The 23,917-nt window shown below is 53.3% G+C and overlaps 1 protein-coding gene across 1 annotated transcript in view; it reads right to left on the bottom strand.

Moving 5' to 3' along the window:
- Positions 1 to 23,136, bottom strand: part of SLC6A2 (solute carrier family 6 member 2) — a 46,221-nt gene extending 23,085 nt beyond the window's left edge. Inside the window, exons 1-3 of the mRNA XM_055332063.1 lie at positions 22,668 to 23,136; positions 11,865 to 11,996; positions 9,498 to 9,735 (exon numbers count right to left, since the gene is read on the bottom strand). Coding sequence (XP_055188038.1) covers positions 9,498 to 9,735; positions 11,865 to 11,996; positions 22,668 to 22,941 — 644 coding nt within the window. The 5' untranslated portion in view covers positions 22,942 to 23,136. The remainder of the gene's footprint in view (positions 1 to 9,497; positions 9,736 to 11,864; positions 11,997 to 22,667) is intronic.
- Positions 23,137 to 23,917: the final 781 nt, after the last annotated feature.

Below are 23,917 nucleotides of genomic sequence, written 5' to 3'. Positions count from 1 at the left end.
GGGAGCAGGCTCATCCAGGGATTCAGCTACACACTGGGGACTCTTGCACACAGTGCCTTGCATGGGGGGCTTATATTCTAGCACCAGACACAGCATTAAAAGGATAGTCACAATACAGTGTGACAAGTGTTGGGAACTGAGAGAACTTCAAGGGCACCCAGAACTGGTCCCTGCCCATCCTCCACTGCACCCTACACTCAGATGCCAGAAAACTACAAACACCATTCAAGGCCCTGCTCCAATGTCACCTCCTCTGGGAGGCCTCCATGATTACTCTTGGCATGGATCTTTCAACCCTTCCAGTTCCTGTGGCTCTTGTCTCATTTCCCAAGCCATCCCTGCTCCTACCACGTGAGGGCTGGCTGCATGTGAGGCTCTCTCAGGGTGAGGAGGTGAATGAGCCATTTCTGGGTCCCCAGTTATAAGCCCAGGCCTGACACCCAGGCCTGTTAGCTCAGAGCAGAGTGTTGGATCAGAAACACCTGCTCACACCCTTTCTTGCTAAATCCAATAATCCATTTTCTAAAAAATGAGACCCCAGGGCCCGCTCATGAGGAACCAGGGAGCACAGAGGTTCAGCTTCTCATGCCCTCACTTCTCTCAGCAGCTTCTTCCCCAACCTGGAGAGGTCCTCAGTCTTCTGTCCAGGTTCCTAACACGGTCCAGGGCGACCATCCACTCCCCCCAACGAAGAAACTTAACTTCCCTGTGTCTCATCCTATAGCACTTTGCTCTCAGCCAGAGCTCTGTTCAGAGAGCAGCTGATTGATAAATGTACACTACTGTTAAAGGCTAAAGGACTTTAATATATATTGTCCTTTCCTAGAGGAGGGCTTTAACTCAAAAGATGGACATCACTAATGGCAAAAGTTTGCACACCTACAGTGGATAAACTGGGGGGTAGTCAATCGTCTCCCTGCCTATCTGTATCAGTCTCTCCCCCCACCAACCCTCCTCCCTTCCCTCCTCTTCCTCCCTTACCCACTCCCCCCAAAAGAGAAATACGAGGCATGGAGAATATAACTTGGAGGCCTATCAGCTTCTGAACCTGCTCATTTGAATTACGCGGAGATCTTTTTAACAATTACGGATGTCTGGGCCCCACTCTCAACCAATGAACTCAGAACCCGTGCAGAGCACCAGCGTCTTTTCAATTCCCCAGGCGATTCTACTGGGCAGCCAAGGCTGAGACCCTTCGAACAAGAGGTTCTGCCTAAATTACAGGTTTTCTTTAGAGCAAGCTTGAGTCTTCCAGAAATTGTCTTTGCTTTCCTGGCAAAATAATATTGGCTTTCTGTGCCTAAAGGGAAAGAAAAAAAGGCTCAGAGAGGCTCATAAAATGTGGGCTTGGAAAATTTTGTATGCCTGGGTGTCAGAGGAGCCCACAGAATCAGAGGCAGATGGCTGTGCTCGCTGGGAGCAGTGCATACGACAGTGGGAGATGCTGCACTTGTGGGGAAAACTGTACCCTGAGTCTGGAAACCTGGTTATCTTATCCTTGGGCAGGTGATTGCACTTGCGGAGGCCACCACTGACCTTGCACACGAACTCACGCTTTTAGGTATTCACCCATTCAGATGTCATGTCTATTATTTGCAAGAACATGAAGGCAAATAGAAGACCATGGGCCCAAACTGGGGTCGGACAGACCTGGGCTCCCGCCCTGGCCCTGCCACCAGCGATGGGTGGCCTGCATCCTTTCACTGATTGTGCAAACTCGTTCTGTGCATCTGCGGTGAGCCAGGCAGTGTTGGGGGCCAGGCTGTGGACAAGCAGGTGCTGGCTCCGGCCACAAGGCTCTCCTGCAGGGTTTGGGGGGTGGTGGGTGGTGCACAGAAGCTGGTGCAAATATTCCCCGTCTTGGGCCCTCCCCCTTCTCAATATGATGCTTCTCATGAGGATGAAATCACAGAACGCGAGACCATGCCTAGAACTCAAGAAATGCTCCACAAATGGTCATCGTAACTATCACAATCTCGTCCTAGCCTTCAAGGAGCAGCAAAGGAACTAAGGAGTGCCCCCAAAATGTCCGAGGGAGTTAGCCCCAGGGAGTCAGCTGGCAGGCTCCCCGAGGGGTGGTGGGTGCCATCTCTGCTGGGTGCCCGAGAGCAGGTGAGCTGAGAGGAAGTACACAGGTATGGTGGGGGGGGGGAGGGAGACGGACAGGAGAGGGTGTGGATGGACACGTGTGTCAGTAGGTGAGCAAGTGTGAGTGAATCGGCAGAACTGTGTGGCCCACAAAGGCCCACGTACCCCTCCCCGGACGGCTCCCAGCCCTGCGGCCCCCAGGCCTAGATGTGGCTTTAACTACTCACCCTGCATCAGCTTCCCCATGCAATCAGTTTCTGTGCCTGGCCCCTCCTAACCCTGCTTCCTGGTCTCTACCTACCGATGCCCCGGCCCTTTCAGCCTGTCCCAGGCCAGACCCACACTCTCCTCCCCTGGGGCTGGTAGAGAAGTCTCCCCCTCTCCCCACTCCCCCGTCCCTCCGTGGCCGCTGCACTCCAGGCTGCGCTGCTGTAGAACCATCCATATGTCTGTCGTGCCCTTCTAATATGTCACTCTCCCACCCCTGGGTCCTCAAAGGCTCCTCATCACCTCAGTGTTTCTTGCTGGGGGCGGTTTTGCCCCCTGCCTCCCCAGGGATGTTTGGCAATGTCTGGGCTGTGACATCTGGAGTGAGGGAGATACTGCTTGTATCTCGTGGGCAGAGGCCAGAGATGTTACTAAACATCCCCAGTGCACAGGACTGCCTGCCCCCAGCAGAGAGTTTCCCAACCTGCGGCACTAAAGGGGTGGAGGTTACGAAATCCCAGTCTAAAGGACAAAAACATAAGCCTTCCAGAACCTGAGGCCCTTCCTTGCTGTCCCCTGCCTGAGGCATCCCCTGTCTCACCACATCCTGTCTTGGGTTCCTGGCCATGGCCAACCACTGTCGTTTCTCCGTCATATGAAGCACCTATTACGCTAGGCCTTGGAACTTTCTGTTCCTTTCCATCTAGAATGCACTTCCTGGCCCAATTTGTCTGCCTGGTTTAGTCTCAACTCAAAATGATGCCCTCACTTAGGCTCCTCTCTTATGCCTTGAGAGAGAGACAAAGAGATGGAGGGAAGCCGGAAGATGGTTGGGGGAAGAGGGGGAGATGGAGGGGGAAGGGGAGAAACAGCTGAAGGGAAGAGAAAACAAAGAAGAAGAGAGGGTAGGCGTATTCAAAAAGATAGAGAACCAGAATCAGGTGCTGAACCCATCTGCCTCTTAATTCTGGCTTCTTCATTGTATCATGGACTGAGTGTTGAGTGGTGTTGCTAACCATTTGGCCAACTTGACTATTAAAATGATGAAGAAAGGCACTGGACCAATTGTACTTGGCCTGAAACATGCTAAAATGACACCAGTGTCCAGCCGGACAGTTGAAAGGCCCCCACGTTCATGTGATGTCCACATTCAGGCTTTCAGGGCTGGTCTAGATACTTCTTGCCAGTGAAAAGGTCAGACTCCTGAGCTGATTCCTGGGAAAAGAAATGTGAACCCAGCCTCTCCCCAGCAGGCCCAAGCTTCAGGGCTAGTACCAGTAACTTGGATTTGTTATACTTTTCCAGCCGTTTAGCGAAAATGAATCATCGTAAAGTATACGGTCCAGGCTTTCCAAAGTCTGTGGGCCAAGCGGGCTATTTGTTGCTTCACATTTGAACCCAGAGGGTTAGTGCTGGGCTGGAGGGGGCCCTCTCTGCCCCACCAGGGACAGACAGGGGGAGAGGTTTCCCGTCTCCTGAACATGTTCACCAATGGGGCCCTTTTACAGATAAAGTTACAGAGCATCACGCTTTCTTTTCAGCTGCCGGCTCCTTGGCTTCAGGCCTGGGGCCTGGGGAGACTGGTTTTGTTCCCTTGGATGAGGTTTCCAATCCATCAGCCTAAATGAGTACAAGATGGCAACAAAATTGGCCAGCAGGCTCTGGGGAAGGAGAAAAAAGGACCTAGACTCCTCCAGGTTTGCACTGAGAGTCCTACTTCCTGGCTCCCCAGACTGAGCTGGGGTGACTCTTTTAAAGCAGAAACGTTTAGATGAAAGGGTCATGTGCCATTAAAAAAAAATCCAGTGGCAGCTCCTGACTTAGTGACACAGAAGCACACAAAAGCCAGCTTAAGGTGAGAAAGAGGAGCATAAGAAGGGCTTCTATCCACCTGCAGAGACTCCCGCACACTCGTCCCATCCCGAATGGGTGGGGGAGGAAGACAGGAAAGCCTGGGGTGTGGGGGTGGGAGCCTTGGCCCAGACCACCCGGGCTGGGATCCCTGCTCCTCCACTTCCCTAAAAACCTGACCTGCCACCTTCTTATCTGTGAGATAGGAGTAATCCCCCCCCCCCGGGGGGGGGGGCTGCTCCCCACCGCATGCCCCAAGCCCTAGCCTGCAAGGAGAAAGTCATCTTCCTCCACCATTCTGCTCACGGCTGAGCCTGGGGGACTGTGGGGCTGGGTCTCCCCACCCAACTGGCCACTCTCTCCTGCTGGGCATCCCCACTGGGGCAGACCTGCTGGCCAGTTAGGCGCCAGCGGAGGAACCAAATAATGACTAGACCAGAGACGACAGGCACTATCATTTTCCATTTTAATTTACAAGGACAAGGGTTGCCAAGAGCAAAAAGAAGAGTCATGTCTTCTCCTTTAGCACGAGATGGTGAAGGGGCAAGTGTGGAGCCTACGACATGTATCAGAAGCAGCCTCTGCCCCTGCTCCTTTGCTGTCTCCTTGTCCCAACCACACTCATAAACCAGGGAGGTCTAAAAGCTCACTCCTGCCCTGTGAGCTCCCCAAGGCATGGGGATTTTCTGAGGCCGCGCTCCTCAGAAGAAGGGGGAAGGAGGGCCTGGATTTCCCACTACAGGACACCGTTGGGATGTCAGCCTGAACCAGGGAGAATCTTGCTCCGAGACAGGAAAGCACAGTGGCTAAGAGACTAGGGTCTCCACGGGAGCTGTGGAGTCCCCGTGCCCTGGCTGCACACAGACCTGTGGAATCAGGGCCTCTGGATGGTAGGGTCCAGGCATCCGTGTGTTATAAAGCTCTCTGGGTGGTTCTGAATCACTCCACTGAGCTGGGAGCTTGGCCTTTCCACCCAGACCGCCTGGGTTCAAACCCACTTCAGATGCCACTTCTAAACTGTGTGACCCTGGACCAATCATTTCCTGCTTGTGCCCGTTTCCTCATTCATAGAACAAGAATAATTCTAGACCACGGTGGTCAGAATGCAAAGGCACTGTGCACAAGGCCTGGGATATAATCTAAGCTGGACAAATGTGAATTGTGATGATGACAATGTTTGTAAATAATAGCCATTTAGAAAGGCGGAAAGGCAATACAAGCCAGAGGTCAGGACGGCAGGCTCTGGATTTCACTGCCTGGTGAGGCAGGGGCTGGGGTGGGGAGAGGGAGTGCTCGGAGGGGCAAAGAAGAAGCAGGTGCAAGAGAGTCCTGCAACCTTGGGCTGCCTGGGCCCGAATCTGGGCTCTGCACAGCACTGGCCATGGTGCCGTGGGCCAGAAATCCAAGGTCTCGTCTGCAAATGAAGCTAAAATTCACAGCCCCTTTGTGTGGGTACTGGGGGAAGTGACAGAACCCTTGTGGGGCTGGTGGTGAGGCTTCAATTGAAGTAATACATACCAGGAAGTCAGCAGAAAGCTGGACATGCATGGTTAAGTGATAAGCTGTTCACGGGATAGTGAGGGGGACAGGAATGCTGCTGCTGGGCAAAGAGATGTCCATTGCAAGGAAAAGCAGGGCATCACCCTCGCGGGGCTGCAGATGTGCTTCGAATGTTATGACAACTATGGCCCCTCTCCCCTCAAATCCTGAAACCTATATGGTTTTGCACATGGCTGCTGGAGGTCTCAAGGAGCACGTATGGAGGGAGGTAGACAGGAATGGCGGGGACCCTTAGCAAATTTGCTGCGAGGGCTCTTTGAGGGTGATCCTGGGCCCTAAGTCCCCCGAGCCTCAGGAAGCAGCAAATTTTCCAGAGGCCACTTTTAGCCAAACCATATCTTCTTGACCCCACTGCCCTGAGATGGCAGGGGTGGAAACTGTCCTTAAGTGACCCCAATCTCCAGATAATCAGGACTCACTCCCAGGCCCTTGGAGCAGAGAATCCATAGGATTGATGGTCCTAGCATTTCGTCTTTTATGAATCTGTCTTTTCTCATCCTCTGGACCTCAACTGTCCAATGTGGTAACCACAGGCCACATGCAGCTCTTTAAAGGTAAACTGATTAAAAAGAAATAAAATTTAAAAATTTAACTCTTCACTCACACTGGCCACGTTTCAACAGCTCCACTGGCCACATGTGGCTCCTTCACTGAACCGCACAGATGGAGAAGTTTTCTATCATCGCAGCACAGCCTTGCTCTAGAACAGGAGGCAGCAAACTATGGCCCTCATGCCAAGTCCAGGCTGTGGCCTGTGAGCTAAGAATGGCTTCTATCTTTTGAAAGGATAAAATGAAATAAAGCAGAATATGCAAGAGACATAAGGCCCTCAAAGCCCTGAAATATTTGTCATCTGGTCTTTCAAAGAACAGTTTTGCCAGACCCTCCTGCAAACCATGGACACTGTGAAAGTGAGGTCCCCATGGGATTTCCCTGTCCCATCCCACAGCTTGTAACAGGACTTCCTGCCTATCTGCTAACACTTGTGCAGAGATTGCTAAAGGTGGGGGGCTCACCCCCCACCCGAGGTATAGAGACAGTATGTGCTACATTCTCAAGAGCCCAACGAGCAAATATTCTTCATTAGGTGGCTGAAGACAAGCTGACCATCACCCACCTGAAGACATAAAAGGATGGACTAGAGGATGACAGGATCCAGGGGAACCACAAGATCAATGTAGATGGTTCTGGATTAAAACCACAGAATTAAATAACCATGCACAAGCCTGTTCAGCCATAAATGAATGAATGAGGAAATGTAGATCACAACCAGTATGAAGTATCATAACCTCATACCTGTTAGGATGACCACCATCAAAAAATAAGACAAGAGCTGGTGAGGATGGAAAAAGGGACCCCTCCTGCACTGTGGGTGGGGATGCTCAAGTCATGATCCTGGGGTCCTAGGATAGAGCTCATGTCGGGCTCCCTGCTCAGTGATGGGTCTGCTTCTACCTCTCTCTCTCCCCCCACTCATGCTCGCTCACGCGCTCTCTCTCTGTCAAATAAATACATAAAATCTTTTTTAAAAAGTTAAAAATAGAACTACCCTATGATCCAGCAATTCCACTGCTGGGTGTTTATTTGAAGGAAGTGAAAACATTAACTTGAAAAGATATCTGCACCCCTATGTTCACTGCAGCCTTATTTATAATAGCCAAGACACGGAAACAAGACATCTGTGGATGCATGAATGTATACAAAATGATGGTGTGTGTATGTGTGTGTGTGTGTGTGTGTTTGTGGGGGGAGAAAGTGTGACTTACACACACATACACACACACGTACCATGGCATAAATACACACAATATTCAGCCATAAAAAAGAGGAAAATCCTGCCATGTGTGACAACATGCACAGATCCTGAGGGTATTATGCTAAGTGAAATAAGTCAGACAGAGAAAGATAAATACTATATAATCCCATTTAATGGGAATGTTAATTTAAAAAAAAAAACCAAATTCATAGACAGAAAATAAATTGCTGGTTGCCAGAGGCAGGGGTTGGGGGTTGGCAAACAGGGTAAAGGGGTCAAAAGATACAAACTATAGATCCAACTATAAAATAAATAAGTCCCGGGGATGCCAGGTACAGCACAGTGACTCCAGTTACCAATACTATACCGTAGATTTGAAAGTTGCCAAGAGACTAGATCTTAAAAGTTATCACAAGGGAAAAAAATGTGTCATTATGTGTGGTGATGGATGTTAACTAAACTTCTTGTAGTCACCATTTTGCAATATATCATTGTATCAAGTCTCTGTACACCTGAAACTAACAATGTTATATGCCAATTATATCTCAAAAAAATAAGTTAATGAGTGATCAGATGAATAAATAAATTGGGAGAAAGGGACAACTCTTCCTTACAGGAGAATTCCAATCAATTAATCTGGAGGGAATGATGGAAATAGGAAATCACAATTAGATATATGCTATAACAATAATCTTTCCTCGCATGAGTCATTGATGGATGCTCAGGAATTGTGGGTAAAAGTATGATGAGAAACAAGATATTTACATAACATCAGGTGGTTCCCTGGAAGACACTTGTTAATGACAAAAGGAATAATGCTCTCTCCACACAGAAGGAAGCTGGCAGCTACCGTCTTTGCCAAGTGATCACAGTTCACACCCTTGGTAATGAGAGGCTGACGTCACATACCCCCGATCTGGTGCCCGAGGACAGTATTCTTGTCAAAAATGCCTAACTTCATTTTATCTAGGTGAAAACAGCCAACCCATCCACACTGAGGGCTATTCTACAGAATAATTGGCCAGTGCTCTTCACAAGTGTCAAGGTCATGACACCCAAGGAAAGCGCAAAGGATTCTCACAGGTTGGAGACGAAGGGCAAGCGACACTCTGGACTGGATCCTGGGCCAGAAAAGAACATGAGTGGGAAATTGATGAATTCAACAAAAGGTCTTTAACGGCATATGAACATCAATTCTCTGATTTCAATCATTGTGCTATGGTTACATAAGGTGCCAGGTGGATGGAGGGTATACAAGAAGAGCTCTAGGTGCTATTTTTATGACTTTTCTGTGTCTGAAATGATTTCAATATTGAAATCATGAAAAAGTATCTTTTCAAAAAAGATGTCCTGTCTTCTACCACCAGTCAGTGACTCTCATGCACACGTGGTCCAAATACTTCCCCCGAGCTGCACAGAGCTGGCCTGCCTCCCGCTTCCTGAATTTCATTCACAAGCTCCAGCTGCTTGTCCCGCCAGAAGCCCCAGAGAAAGAAGGCAGCATGGGGTGGGCCAGGCGACAGCGTCAGGATCAGTTCCCACTTGGGTTTAAGCTACAGCTCCCTACATGCTCCCCTGGCTGGCTTGATCAGTTCTCATGCACCTCCTCAGAGAAGCCCTCCCTGACCACCCAAGCCAATGTTCCTTTCTCCCCCACCATCCCTTTCTACCATATACCTATCTGGTCTCAGTTCCTTAGGAGCACTTGCGCTTCCTAAAATGTGTTTCATTTCCTGAAGGGCCCACCGGCTCTCTAAAGCGATCTTCCTCCCCTACCTGCTTACCTCCCCTACCCGTATTTCTCTCCACCGTGGTACTTCTGTGCCAGACACGAGGTCCTCCACTGCCCTGTCCATGGCCGTATCGTCAGCTCTTAGCCCAGGGTCAGGCCTGCAGTGGCTGCTCAGTGCACCCTACAAATGCTGGCTGGGGTGTCCCCTCCTCTCTTGTGGTTTTCGTTAGCCTTTGACCCACATCCTACCCAGTACAGGTTTTGGTGTGCCCGTGTGAATAGGACGAGGGGCTGATGGCTTACTCATAGAACTCTGCTGCTGGCGTGAACTTGTACTTGGAGTACTTGGTGTGATTGCCCAGCACGGAGCTATTGAGGAGTTTGGGATCCGTGCAGTTGGGGCTGTTCCAGGAATGGCCACAGTCAGTCCAGGGCAGTTTGAGGGTGAAGGAGGAGAAGAGGTAGTAGAGCGACCAGGCGATGATGACGTTGTAGTAGAAGCCAACATAGATGGCGATGAGGATCACAGCATAGCCAACTCCTGTGTGGGGGCAGAGAGGGGTCAGGCAGGGACTTCCCCAGGCCTAGTCCCAGAGCCATGTATCCCAGGGAGCCAGTTCCAACCACTGCACGACCAGACCCCTAGGCACCCTGTGTCAGATTGTCAGAGCCCACCTCTGTGCTCTGGGAACCCACCATCCCTTTGCCTGAGTGCTCTCTCTTGCCACTGGAGCCCCTCGGCCCACCTATCAGGCAGGCCAGAAGTGCAGGACCTTAATGCTCCCAGGGAGCAACCAGAGTGTAAGCACTAGAGTGTATGGAGACACTAGGGTGTAAGTATCCTAGGTCCCTGACCCCTTGGGCAGATAACAGTGAGGCACATTAATACTCTCTCCCAGTGGGATGAGCCCCTGGGCCCTGGTGGAACTGGCTCGGTGACATACCTTTTACTGGCTGACTCCCCTTCTCTGTCCCCTAACAGTGCTTCCTAGAATCACCTCCCAAAATAATTCCCTACACAAACCCTTGTCTCAGAACTGCCTACGGGGAACCCCAAACAAACTCCTTGATTAGTACTTCAGCCCTGTGTGCTCTCTGGGCCCTACTTTCAACCATCTGCTTTGTGCATATGCCAATCTCATCTTCCTAAATATACTGGAAGCTCCTCTTGGGCTAGCTCATTCTAGGCTTTTACCCATAGTAGACTTTTTTTTTTTTCTTTTTCACTGTGTAGCATTGCTTTAAGGGAGTAGCCTTAAGCATTCTTAGCTTGTGAGGTTAATCCCTTATCTCCTTGATTTAGCTGTAAGCACATGCCTCAGGCCTGGCCAGTCAGAGTTCTGCTTCCCCACAGCCACAAGGATCAGTTGATAGATGGGCATATGACTCAAGTAAAAACCAATGACTCTTCTCTGGGAACTTTAATGAGGACAGAAGGTATCATTGATTTATTTTGTCACTGTTAAAGTTGGTAGGAGTTCATCTTGTCATTGCTAATGGCCAGTTCTGCTAGCGCCTGAGTAGAATATGCTTGAGATGATGTTAACGCTGACTTCAGATGGAGAGAGGTGGAGAGTCCAGATATTATTCAAGGACCTGGATCAAGCTGCACCAGAAGCTGACCAGAAACTCTTGGACTTTACTGTATCATAAGCCAATCAATTCTCCTTTACATTAAAGCCACTTTGAGGGGGCTTTCTGGAAATTAAACTAAAAAACCCTAACCAGGGGAATCCCTGGGTGGCGCAGCGGTTTAGCGCCTGCCTTTGGCCCAGGGCACGATCCTGGAGACCCGGGATCGAATCCCACGTCGGGCTCCCAGTGCATGGAGCCTGCTTCTCCCTCTGCCTGTGTCTCTGCCTCTCTCTCTCTCTCTCTCTCTCTCTCTGTGTGTGTGTGTGTGTGACTATCATAAATAAATAACATTTAAAAAAAAAACCTAACTAATGCACTTTTAATAAGCCTCTTGTGCCAGCCCATGTCTACTACGGGACTGAGTACATAGAAGGTAGAGTCGGGAGACACGTGCCAGCTGAGAAGAGGTGCAGAGGAATCATAGTGGCCCTCTGTACCATCTGGGCCCGGTTTGCTAACCAGTGCTTGGGGGGCACTAAATCAGCCTCCATGCCCTTACAGATGTACAGGGGCCAAGAAATGGCAGCTGCTATGGCTACTTTCTACAGTTGTGCTCCTAGCCAAATGCAAGCAGGCCTCATCACCTATCCCAGATGTGATCAATCAGTCATGGCTGTTATATTAAGGATTGTGGGACAGGTTTCTAGCTAAGCCCAGAAAGGCCCATGATCAGTTTACCATGTCTGCCATGGGAGTGTGAGGGGAGGGTAGTTGTATGTGTGCTGGGTACTTCTGACATTTCTGTAAGTATTTCCTATACAGAAAACAGACACCCTCTGGTCATTCAGTGGTAGAGGCTGGACTGGTACCCAGATTTCTAGACTTTTTAGGCTAAGCCGCTCCTGACACACCAAATGCTCTCCATGTCACTCTGAACGGTTCTATGCTCTTGACCATGCCAATAGCTGTGAATCCCACAAGAGAGCTGGTCTACCTGAGATCCCACCTTTGGAACAGTTTCTCCAAGGAAATCTTTTGGACAACCTTTGACACCCAACCCCCCCACCCCACCCCCGCCCAGGACCCATTCTTTACCTTTGAAGAATGGACAGATCTTCCACACCGTGGCTGCCCCTTCTCGGTTGTATTGGCCCAGAGCCAGCTCCATGTAGAACAGGGGCATCCCAGCAATGATAAGGAACAGGGTGTACGGAATCAGAAAGGCACCTGGAAGGCACAGAGGTAGAGTGTGACTCCCTGGGGCCCTGCCCAGCCTTGTGCCCAGCCCCACACCCCCTGTAGAGTGTCTCTGGGTTCTCTTCACCTGCTCCCCAGCCACTTCCCATGGGGTGTTCTGTGGTAAATAAATAGAATTATGCAGCACAATGATTACAAATAATTGTCACAGTAGTAATCTTTGCTGTGGTACCAAATATAACCACCACCCATGCTATAATGAGGTTCTATAAAATGAGGTTCAGTAAAATCTGGCTCATCAAAGCTGAATGGGCTTATACCTTGCAGGATTCTTCTGGCCTTCGATACCTGAGCACACACTGTGAAGCACCACAAGGACGCTTACAGGTACAGTCGTCACCAAATTCATGTAACTGCAGAACCTTTTCTTTCATGAACCATCACTCTGGGGAATGCCAGTCACCCCAAACCCTCCCTGTATAGGTCAGAAAATCGAGATGAGAGCAGGAGAGACAGAGCCGAAAGTTATGTACGATTGAATTTCTAACTTTGCTTGTATTTGTCTCATTTTAATGTCACGCGGGGCTTCCCCAAACACGATCTCACTGGATTCTTAGTTTCACTAAGAGACATAACCAGACTGGGTCACTATGTGCCCCCCACACACACCCTCGCCACCTGGAGGAAAATGAGGGCAGAGAAGAGAGTTGAACTCTTGTGCTGCTGTTAAGTGACAGAAGCAAAATTCGCATTCAGGTCTTCCAACATGTCAGGCTCCCTGCCCTGCTACAGGCAGCCAAAGGTAAGTAAACCCGGGAACAAGTCTCTGACCAGGGAAGTCAGGGGGCCCTAGAGGAGGCCCCTGGCAACGGGCAGCGACTCATCCCCGAGAGAGTTCCTGGTGGGATGAGACATGGGTGAGTCGCAGAGATGAGTCTCCTTCTGCCCGGCAGCCCGGGTGAGCTTACCGGGCTCTGAAGCCGCAAGGTGACTCACCGGGATACGTGCCATGTCAGCCCCAGCTACAAGCGTGACCCAAACAAAATGCCAGCTCCTTTTCCTGACGCAGCTGGAGGTGGCCAGGCCAGATCCACACTCGTCCCACCTCTGGCCTTTGGCTGAGATGCCGTAACCTTGGAAACCAAACACTCTCTGGCCCACCCACACCAGCAAAGTGCAGAAAACTGGGAAATATTTCATAATGGTAGCATGAGGAGTGCAGCATCCTGTGCTTTGTTCCAGGCACTTTCCAGGCAAGGTCGCATTCCATCTTCACACCAGCTCTAAGATGCAGAGATGATGACCATCTCGATTTTATAGAGAATTACAGCAGAGTCACATGGCACCCGGCTACTCAGACTGTCAGTTCCAGTCTTCCCTCCCAGGGCTTCTCCTCAGGAAGCCGAGGGCTCTTAAGGACAAAGCATGAAGTGTTGGCCCCGGTGCTCAGAAACCCTCCCCCTTCTGTAGCAACAGATGGTGGGCACAGGAAAGTCCCAGAAAGTGAGTACCTACTATGTATCAAGTAGGCATTGGGCACTGGACATCTATGATCTCAGCTACCTTATCCAGAAACATCTGAGGAAGCACTTGCTAGCCAGTAATGGACTGGAGTTCGGGCCTAGGTCTGCCTGCCTCCAGAGCTCCAGAGCCATTCCCAACATATTTTGCAGATTCCAGAACATTCTGGCCTAAATAAAGGACATGAGTTGAATGGGGTCTTAGAGGGGAGGATATTTGGAAACTGAGGATCTGGAGCCAGCTTAGCCATCTAGTCTGTTGGTCCTACACTGGTCTGATACTCCATCCGCTGTTCCACACTGGACTACTTGGCAATGCCCACATGCACCCACCTTGCTCTTCCCCTCCTCATCTCCTGCTTTCAAACTCCAGCCCTGTCCCTCTCACACACAGAGAGGGCTGATCTGGCACCTGAATCCACATCTGTCCACGGTAGGACAGCATTCTGTGACGGTGCTGAGGCCGGTGATGCTGATGGAGGTCGCCGGTGATGGTGACATCAGTAAGCACCTGTTATGTGCCAAGCCACATGCTAACTATGCATCTAAAACCGTCCCTGAAAGATGATTACCACTGATTCGGTCAAGTGGCTTGTCCAGACTGGGATGTATGCAGCTGGGGGTCACACCTGGATCTCTTTGAGTCCCTCTCTGTCTGTGGCACTTGCTATGGCCCCCAGGAGATGGAGCCAAAGAGGGGTTGAGGCAGACGGTTGGCCCAAGTCCCCTTGCAGAATGATCTGGAGGAAGCTGGGGTAGAGCTGAAGGGCCGGTAAGGGATGTCGGGGGCAGCCAACCGAGGTCAGCTGAGGAGGCCTCTCTTAGAAACAGGCCAGCAGCAGGTCCTAGAAACTGAGGCCTGATTGCAAACTTTCTGGAAGCTAATGCCCTGCAAGGCCTATAGCCACCACATTCCCATGGCTGTATCTTCACGCATGACAGCCTTGCACCGGTCTGAGAGCTGAGAACCTCAGAGGCCACAGCCTGGGATCCCGTCTTGATTCTAGAATGCTCTGGTTGTGCAGGTGCTGGTGTGTAGACCTGGAGAAATGCCTCCAGGGCATACCTGCCGAGCCTTCAGCACATATGCATGAACATAGATGCACACTCGTGCACACTCATGGTCCTTCTGCACCTTGACACTCACAAACACACGAGGAAAAGAACTACCAGCTGTGAAAGGGGCTCTGATAAATGGCTTCTGGATGAATTTTGTAAGGAAAGCATCTGTCCCATCGCCTCTAGCCTGGTGCACTCTGTCTGACAATCCCATTACTACGGAGTGACCCTACTGGTCACCGAGGGGTTCTGGAGTCTTCTGTGCAAAAGCCAAGTCCTCAGGAAGGGAAGCCCAGTGCTCACTAAGTTCTGAGTGGGATGCACCAGGGCAGATGTGGAGCTCAGGAAAGGGGAGTGAATGCCTAGAGGGGACTCGGCTAGTGGCGGTGGGGCCCTGGGGATTTGGGGTGAGGTGGAGAGAGTATGATCAGGAGCAGGCTGCAAGAAGGCAAAGAGGGTCCCCTGAGGCTTAGTGGAACCCGCTTCCCAGTCTGCTGGGGCTCAGATTCCTCAAACTGTGCCTTGTGGCCACACCCTGATATACCAACAAGGGAAAACCCACAGAGCTGTTTCCTTGGCGCCTGTAGCTCAGCTATGGATGGTCACTGCCTACAGCTTTCACCAGATTTCCATGAAAATCTTGGCCAATGCCAAGGGTAGCCAGATTTGTGCCCCTTCTCCGAACACTCCAAAGGCAGAGCACATGTAAGGGTGCCAGAGAGGGTGAGCTTCCTTTGGAGACAGCGCTGCTCCCAGCAGGTGCAAGCCTGGGGCCGGGGCAAGAGTACGGGGCAAGAGTATGCCGTATGTGGCCACCTTTTTCAATAAATCAGCCATACCTTTTAAATCACACGTGCCTTATCTTCTTACCTCGACAACTAAACCTTCATGACGGTTCTGTTACAAGCTTCAATTCTGGAACCCTCCTCTCCTATAGCTTTGCACCACAATGTGGTAGCATAGGGGGAGCCCCACTTACCCTGTGTACTTCCTCCCCACCACAGGGCTGTCCAGCGGCATGCAAGGCCTTTTGCACACACGTGTGGAGTCTCGCACCCGCATGTCTCCACACCCCTGCAGACAACGGGCCCTTGGCCTCCCCTGGATCCAGGGCCTGCATACCTGCAGCACAATCCATATGGCAGAATAAATGAGGTGAGCGGCCCATGCAGACCCAGAAGGGGGTTGTGGTGTTCGCACAGGGAATTCCAGGGCCCCGGTGCCTGGAGTGGTGTGGGGGAGGCAGTGTTCTGGGTGGCCAGGCCCTCTTGGCCCTGGCGTTGGTGAGAAGGGCAGGAGGGCAGAAACAGGCCCTCTAAAGCACGACCCAGAGCAGACCCACCCAGTGACATTAATATGATATATAGATATCTGGTCTCTGCTCTGGGTTCCTGCCCCAGAGCTCTTAAAAATCCTTATAATTTTCCAAGTGAGAGTGATACGAGTGTCCTACGCAGAGCTCCTGGGATTTTCTAGGTGCTAGGAGTGTCTTTTGTTCTAATGAGGCAATTCTTAGCGAGCTCCTGGGTGGGGACTGGTCACCAGAAAGGTCAGGCCTTGATTAGAAGCTTGGAACTTTCAGGCCCAGCCTCCCACCTCCGGGAAAGAAAGAGGGGCTAGAGATGAAGCTAATATCGAGTACACCCACGTGACGAAGCTTCCAGAAAGATCTCTGAACTACAGAATTTGGAACACTTCTAGGTTGGTGAACACATTCACGTTCCAGGAGGATGGCACAGCCCACAAGGGCAGAGACACCCCCCCCCACATGGGACTCCTCCAGACCTCGCCCCATGACCTCCTCATCTGGCTGCCCATCAGTATCCTTCATCGTACCCTTCATGACAGACTGGAAAATGTAAGTAAGCGCTTCCCTGAGTTCTTGGAGCTGCTATAGCCAATTTCTGAACCTGACGAGGGGATCATGGAAACCCCTGGTTTATAGCCAGTTGGTCAGAAACACAGGTGACAGCTGGAGACCTGTGACGAGCATCTGAGGTGGGGGGCAATCTTTGGAAACTGAGCCCTTAACCTGTGGGGCCTGCCAAATCCAGGTCACAGGGGTCAGGACTGAATTGTAGGACACCTGGCTGGGGCCTGGAGAGTTGGTCAGTGTGGGGAAGTACGGGTGACAGCCTCTGCATCCTGGTGTGCTGTGATAACTGAGGGGCTTCTGGGCAGCCCATGACTGGAAAGGGCTCCCACAGTGCTGTCCAGAGCCCCTCAGGAATGACGGACCTGCTTCCCCGCAGCTGGCACTGCTCTGTCCTCAGCTGTCACAGGCCCTTGGCAAGTGCCTCTGGTGAAGAGAGCCACCTCACCCAAGGCCACAGCCCCTTCCCCAGGCAGCTGGTATCCACTGATCTGTTGACTACGGGACATAGTCTCGGCCTCCTCACCTCAACCTGGGACAAGTGTGTGGGGCCATCCCAGTTTCAGAGGTCCCCATGGTCAGCTGAGGCCCTGCTGAACTTGGCAGCCAACCTCTCCAACTAGCCAACACTGCTTTTTCCCCTTCTCCCCTTCCCTCAATCCCTTCCCCGGCAGCCTCCACTTTCTGCCTTCCTTCTGGCCTTAGAGCCCTGTAGAACAAAACTGATCAGTCTTGTCCAAAGCAATGCTTTGCACCCCGGGGGTCAGGCATAGCATCCCCTTCTGAGCCTTTGCCAGCTAAACAGCTGGCTTCACGCGGCCATTTCTTCAGGCAAACACTCCAGTTCTTGTAATAAACCAAGCCCAGATCATTCAAGTTTGTCAACCCAGACTCTCTCTAGGGTAGGGTATTGGCACCATGTAGTGACAACTTGTGTTTTCTCCTCCCCAAGACTTCTCTTCTCCTTGGGGGCCTCAAGGACCCCCATGGGCTCCTGTTCCCTGGCCTCAGGATCCCCCTAACCTCAGCCCAGGTGGAGTCTTGCAGCCCTTGACTCCTGCCTCTCCCTGAGATTAGCCAGGAGCATGGACACACACCTTTGCAGAAGCTCCCGCTGCTCCAGGAGGAAGTTTCACACAAAGTGATCTACACATTCAGGTTAGGAGCTTCCAGCTGACCTGGGAGCTGACTTTGGCTCTGAGACTGGAAAATATGCCCAGTGAGGAAACATGCCCCCTTCCTGATCAACCCCCCTGGCTCCTTTAAGGAGGGCAATGGGGGTGAAATTCAGAGAAACTAGCGTTGAGGCTACTCCTCCTCATCTGACCACTCTCCCTCTGCTGTCAACTTCATAGCATCCGACCTGATTTTTATGAATGAAGCTGGGGCTCTCCCTATAGCTCCTGGAAGGTTCTGGTTTCCCATCTCAGTCCCGGCCTCATTAAAATGAACTAAGAGGGTGTTCTGGATGCTCAGAACTACACTATAGAGGGAAGTACTACCCACCAAAAACCAAAAGAACCTTGTCTCCCTCACTCGGGATACAACACTTCCAATAACAGAATTGAAGATGACATTGATTTTTAGGATATCTACCATGGACCATGAGCTCCCTGAGGGAGGGGGATTGCCTTTTGCTCATCTCTGTGTTCCTGGCATATTGTGGGCATGTTGCAAATGCTTTCTCATGAAATCAGTGGCTCCCAGCTTTCTCATGAAATCAGTGGCTCCCAGCTTTCTCATGAAATCAGTGACTCACATGGAGGATGCAGCTAAGGAAACCCCCAGGGCCTTCCTTCACTTGCACTGTGACCTAATCCTGACTTAGGCAGTTGGGTCTGGGACCACAGGAAAGGGTGGAACATTTATCCCCATGGCAACCCATCTTGCTGGAAACCAGCTTCTTTAGATCTTCCTGGCCAGCTTAGAGCAATGAGCCACATCACGCTGATGACCCCAGATTAAAGTCTCAGTTCTAGCCCCTGACGAGCACCTCATTCCTGCAAACTCATCAGTGGAGGGCCACGCCAGCTGGCTGGCTCCCCTGCAACTGAGCTGAACAATAGGAGCCAGGCTTGGCACATTCAGCGTTGTAGACAGTCTCCCATGGCCCAGCTGGGTGTGAGGGCACTGAGTTCACAAGCCTCTGACCTCTGTACCAGCCACCATTTCACATCCAGCCTCCAGAGGCCCAAATATTTTGGCCAAGAGGGCTCCCACCCCAGTGGGCTGTGGGTACCAAGACCCTCAGCTTACTAGGGAAAGGAGAAGAGCCCTATTTGGGACCAGAGCCCCATCTCATAGGACCCTGTGCAGGAATGTTAGTTCCCATTTTCCAGGTGAGCAAAGCACAGTGGGACAAGCTTAGACCGTCAGAACACGGAGCAAAGCTCAGCTCTTGATTCTTGATTCTCCGGGCCCCAGGTGTGCCTGCTGTCCAGTCTTACCCTCCTTCCTTAATTTCCTCCTAGAATCAGTTCTGTTCCCTCCAGACTCAGGACCCCACTGTACTCCTGGTTCTAGCCTGTAGTTAAAAATCATCAAACAATAACAACAATAGGAACAGGTCCATTTACTGAGCCCTTTCTACACACCAGACGCTATTTTGAGGCCTTCGTTTATGTCATCTATGTCATCACCCTGCCAGAAGGTATACTCTTTCTCCTTCTCTGCACAAGAAAACTGAGGCCCAGAGAGGGTGAGTCCAAGGCTACATTTCCAGGAAGTGTCAGGTTTAGATTCAACCCGGGTCTGTCTGAACCCAGGGACCACGGGCCTGACAGCACAGGACTCATCTCAGAAGTAGCCATTGCCAAGACCCCTTCTCTGTCAGGGAGGCAGACATAGGGACCCAGCAGAGCTGCCCACGCCTCCCTGGGGACCAGCACAGGCCAGGCCCAAGATCACAGGTGCAAGGGAGATTCTAGCACTCTGAAAATAGCCCCACGGCCTGGCAGTGTCTCTCTGTTGGAGAAGGTTCTGAACAAAGCCCTGGAATTTCCAAGACTGGGCCTTCCCTGTCGGCAGCCTCCTGCACTTGTGCGTCGTCCCAGCAGCTGGCCTATGGGAAGATGTTCAGACAGGCTGATTGTTCCCAGGAATTTATTCAGAAAGTATTAGCCGGGGGCCTAGACTATTGGCACCTCTATCATCTCCAAACATCCTCGAGTCTGAGCCAGTGTGCACAGCCAGGCTGGGAGGTTACTATGTTCAAACTGGAACCAGAGGAGTACACAGGCTAGTAAGTAACAGGGCGGGTGAGGCCCAGCCTGGGTGCGGTGCCGAGCCAGGCCATCAGAGAAGGACAGCTCTTGGGGGTCTTCTAAGCTCATCTTCAGCTGTAGCGGGAAGCTTGGGCTTACAGAGAGGCTGGGCCATGCCCAGAGAAATGGAGCTGGGATTCAAACTGGGGTCTTCTGGCTGCTTCCACGATTATAGGATACCCACCTGTGCAACCTGCTGGCCCATGTCAGGGACTGACTTTAGAATCAAGGTTAAGAATTGATCTCCGAAGGAGCAGCCCAGAGGGCTCAGCAGAGATAAAGCTCTGAAGCGGCCAGCTGAGCTCCCCCAGGGGGCCAAAGAGTAGTTTACAGAAGGAGCCACCTTCGAGTAGGAGATGGAGGGGGAGGTTGTGTCAACCATGGACAGCGGAGCCAGAAATGGAAATTCACTGGTACAACTTTCCCACCCCTTAGCCTGGCATTCAAGGTCTCCTGGGCTGGGCCCCGACTTGCCTCTCCACCCTTATCTCCACTTGGCTTGCCCTCCGGCCAGCCCACACCCCTCGTATCTGAGATGATCCCGTGTGCATTCTCAAACGACAAGAATGCCTCCTACCTTCTCGAGGCTTGTCCATGCCCCTCCCACCCCAAGGGGCTGAGCTCCAAGCACAGTCCCCCTCCCCATCTTGCCCACACAGCCCCTCCTCAGGCCTTTAGAGCACTGGTCACCTCTCACATCCATTTCCCACTTCATCAAAATGTTGCTCAGAAAGAGTAGCTGCTACCTTTACTAGGAGCCCTGCTCCATGCCCAGCTTTCCACGAGCCTCGTATGACATCCCATCCTCACCCTCAGAGATGAAAACCATTCTTTCCACTTGATGGATGAGGACACTGGGGCATATGAGGCCGCCCCAAGTCCCACTGGCAGGAGCTGGAACCAGGGACTGCACAGCCAAGGCCTCGAACCCCTAGACTACCCCCCGCCCAGCAGCAGCACCCTCTCTTGGTCAAGTTACTGCCGGGGTGCCCGCTGTCTCTGGGTGGGCATAAGGCTTTGAGGGCTTGGATCATTTCATTCATTTACTCATTCAGTGGAAGTCTGTTGGGTACCTGCTACCACATTCCTAGGACCTAGACCTTATTTGGGGCGTTCGAAATAGAAGGAGGAGCAAGCCACAGTCTATGCTCTCGATGTGCCCCGGTCTATTTGGGTGACCGATACACAAAGAGATAAGTGAGCGAACAACTTGGGTGGGGTGATGTGCCAGGTTCTGAGGAGAGAAGCTGCCTACAAACTGGAGCCTGTGACAAATCGGCTGTGTCTGTGTCCTCAGCACCTGGAGTATCACCTTGCACGCATGCAGCAGGCGCTCACAGTTGGTGGCAATGGCCGAGGGAGCACCCAGTGTTAGCTGCAAAACATCCAGCTAGCCGATGTGTCCAATTGGCTATCTGGGATGCTTTTAGTTTCAACGAATACTTAAAACCGTGAAAATGGTGTGTGGTGGTGGGACACTTTGGGTGACTAAAGCTCCTTGCAGGCAGACCTGGTGATGAATATATTGGTGGCCCCTGCAGAGCCTAGTACTGTGCCTCACCCTGGGAGGAACCCGATAACTACTGCTGATTAATGATACGGCCTCCTGCCATCTAGGGACACACTGTCTCGGATAGTAACTGGGGACATGCTGGGTGGTGCAACCTAGGGCCTCAGTGTGTCTTTCATTCATCATTTCCCCATCTGCTAAAAATACATGGAATCTGCCTTTCCTCCCTCCCCGGGGCCAACCACACACGGAAGAGTGTCATCTTGGGATCATGCTTCCCATTTCTCAACCAAAGCAAGTGTCCAGGGCAAATTCTGAAGCAAACAGCTGGGGCCCAGAGCCTATGGGACTGGTCACAAGCTATTCCCTTTATTTGGTTCCAAATCCTTACCATGCCTGCCTCTGACCACCTGGAGTCACAAGCTAGAGCCACTGCCAGGTAGGATGATCCAGTGAATAGAGAGAAGTTTCCAGAGCTGGGGCCCCCTCTTGCCAGCTTCTTCCTCCCCATCATTTTTCCATGCTCTGCAGGGCACCCCTGAACTCATTCCAGCAAGGGCCCCGGACTGGAGTGGTTTGGGCGCCCAGGAGCCAAGGACCTCAAGAAGGAGCTAGGGGCTTAGCACCTTGTATCCCGCCCTCAAGCCACTTTTTCCAGGGCTCTGACCCTTTCACTGGGCTGTGGTTGGTCTCTAGACTCACACCCCAGGCAGGTAGGTCATCTGTCACCCTGCTCAGGAAAGGGGAGAGAGCCTGGCTACTTCCCCTGGAGTTTCCTCCAGGCCCCTCTCCCACTCTACCCGGCATCTCGTGGCCACGACCCCAGGAGGCAAGGCCTTCATCCCAAACCCCCAGGCCTCCTGCTTCAAGGATTGGACCAGCTTCTGGTACCTAATGACAACATCCTACCTAGGCTGGGCACTCTGGTGCCTCCACCAAGTCGAGAGTGGAGTTCCCTCTGGCACTAGCCACTCTTGGTGTGTGTCTGTTCCAGAGTCTTTGTCCCCAAGAGCGCAGGGCCTCCCAAGTCTGTCAGGGAACCCATATCCTCTCTCCCCTTTTGGCCCAAAGGTCCCTGCCCCAAGGCTCAGGGTGCTGGAGTTAGGGTCACTGTGTGTCTGGCTGTCACATCCCGAGCACTTCTGGCGCCCCTTCCAGAGCTCTCCAGATCTCCACCTCTTCCTGCAAACCATCAAAAGATGAGGGTTTCTCGCCCATTTCAGGGTCTCAGATTCTGTCCTTCTACCTGTGCGCCTATCACTGCCCCGGGACCAGCCTCCATTTCCCCCTTTCCATCGGGAACTCCAGTCCTTTTCTGCCCTGAACCCTGTCCAGACCCTTCCTGCGCTCCAGACTCGCTCACGTGCTTCCCTTCTCCCGCGGCGCGTCCCCGCTGCTCCATCCCAGCCCCTGTCCCGGCCGCCGCTGCGGGCAGGTGGCCTCCCCAGTCAAACCCCGGCGCATCGGGGGGCTCACCGCCGCCGTTCTTGTAGCAGAGGTAGGGGAAGCGCCACACGTTGGCCAGGTCCACCGCGAAGCCGATCACCGACAGCAGGAAGTCGATCTTCTTGCCCCAGGTCTCCCGGGGCTGCTCGTCGCCGGCTCCGGACGCCAGGAGACACTGGACGCCGTTGCGCTCTTTCACCACCAACAGCTCCACGGCTTTGCGCCCTTGCCCGGGCGGCTCCGGCCCCGGGGCCGCCCCGCTGTTCTCGGGCTGCACCTGCGGCTTCATCCGCGCCAGAAGCATGGGTGCGGTTGGCGAGGGGAACCGCAGCGGTCCTGGGAGCACGCCGAGGTCCTGCTCGGGTGGAGGGAAGAGCCGCGGTCACTGGGCCATCCCGCCCCCCCGGAGCGCGGAGACACAGCGGCCGGGCGCACGGGCGGGCGCGGGGATCGCCAAACCCGAGCGCGTCTGTCGGAAGAATTTGGGAACAGTCGTAGCGGCGCGCGGAGCGGAGACTGAACCGAGAGGCGGAGACGGCCGCGCCGCGCCCCGTGGGTCTGGCCTGGGACCCGCCGCGCGTCGCTCCTGCGCCCGCTCCCTCTCGCCCCCAGATGGCGGGGCCGGGACGCGCGGAGGCTGAGACGCTGCCCAGGGCGGTGACCAAGACGGTGCCGGTCGCCGCTCCCTGTCCCCCGCCCCCAGCTCCGATCTGTGCCGCGTCCAGCGGCCCCGGGAGTCTCCCGGACACTCACCCCTTGCACTGCAAACTCGCGGCGGCTCTGGCTCCGCGCCCTCGGCCGGGGCCTCCCCGGCGCACCTGGGCCGCGGCGCGCAGGGCGCACTCACGTGTCGGGCCTCGCCGCGATCCCGGTGCCCGCCGGGCGGCGGGAAGCGGGGCGCGGGGCGCGGGGCGCGGGCCGGGGCTGGGCTCCGCCGCGTGGCGCTCGGGCGCGGCCCGAGGACGCGGGAGGCGCGGGGCGGCCGGCGGGGCGCGGGCTGGCTGCTTCTGGCCGCGCCGGGCGGGGGCCGGGCTGGTAATGTAGCCTGCGCCCCAGGTAACGCGCCGATTGCATTAAGCCCGCGCCGGGCCCGCTCCGTCTGGAGCCTGTTAGCGCTAATGGGGACTGACAGCGCGGCCGCGGCTGGGCAGGGGCGGGGGCGCGCGCGGGCTCGGGGCGACGCGGGGACCCGGCGCCCGCTCCCTTTCCAGCCCGCAGCGGCGCGCCAGGCGCAGCTCCCGGGGGGCACCCGGCTCCGACTTCCCACCGCGGAACCGGGG

Source organism: Nyctereutes procyonoides, unplaced genomic scaffold (assembly GCF_905146905.1).
Source record: "Nyctereutes procyonoides isolate TBG_1078 unplaced genomic scaffold, NYPRO_anot_genome, whole genome shotgun sequence".
Lineage (NCBI taxonomy): Eukaryota > Metazoa > Chordata > Mammalia > Carnivora > Canidae > Nyctereutes > Nyctereutes procyonoides.
The sequence above is the reverse complement of the archived record's forward strand: the minus strand, read 5'-3'. Positions and strand labels throughout refer to the sequence as shown.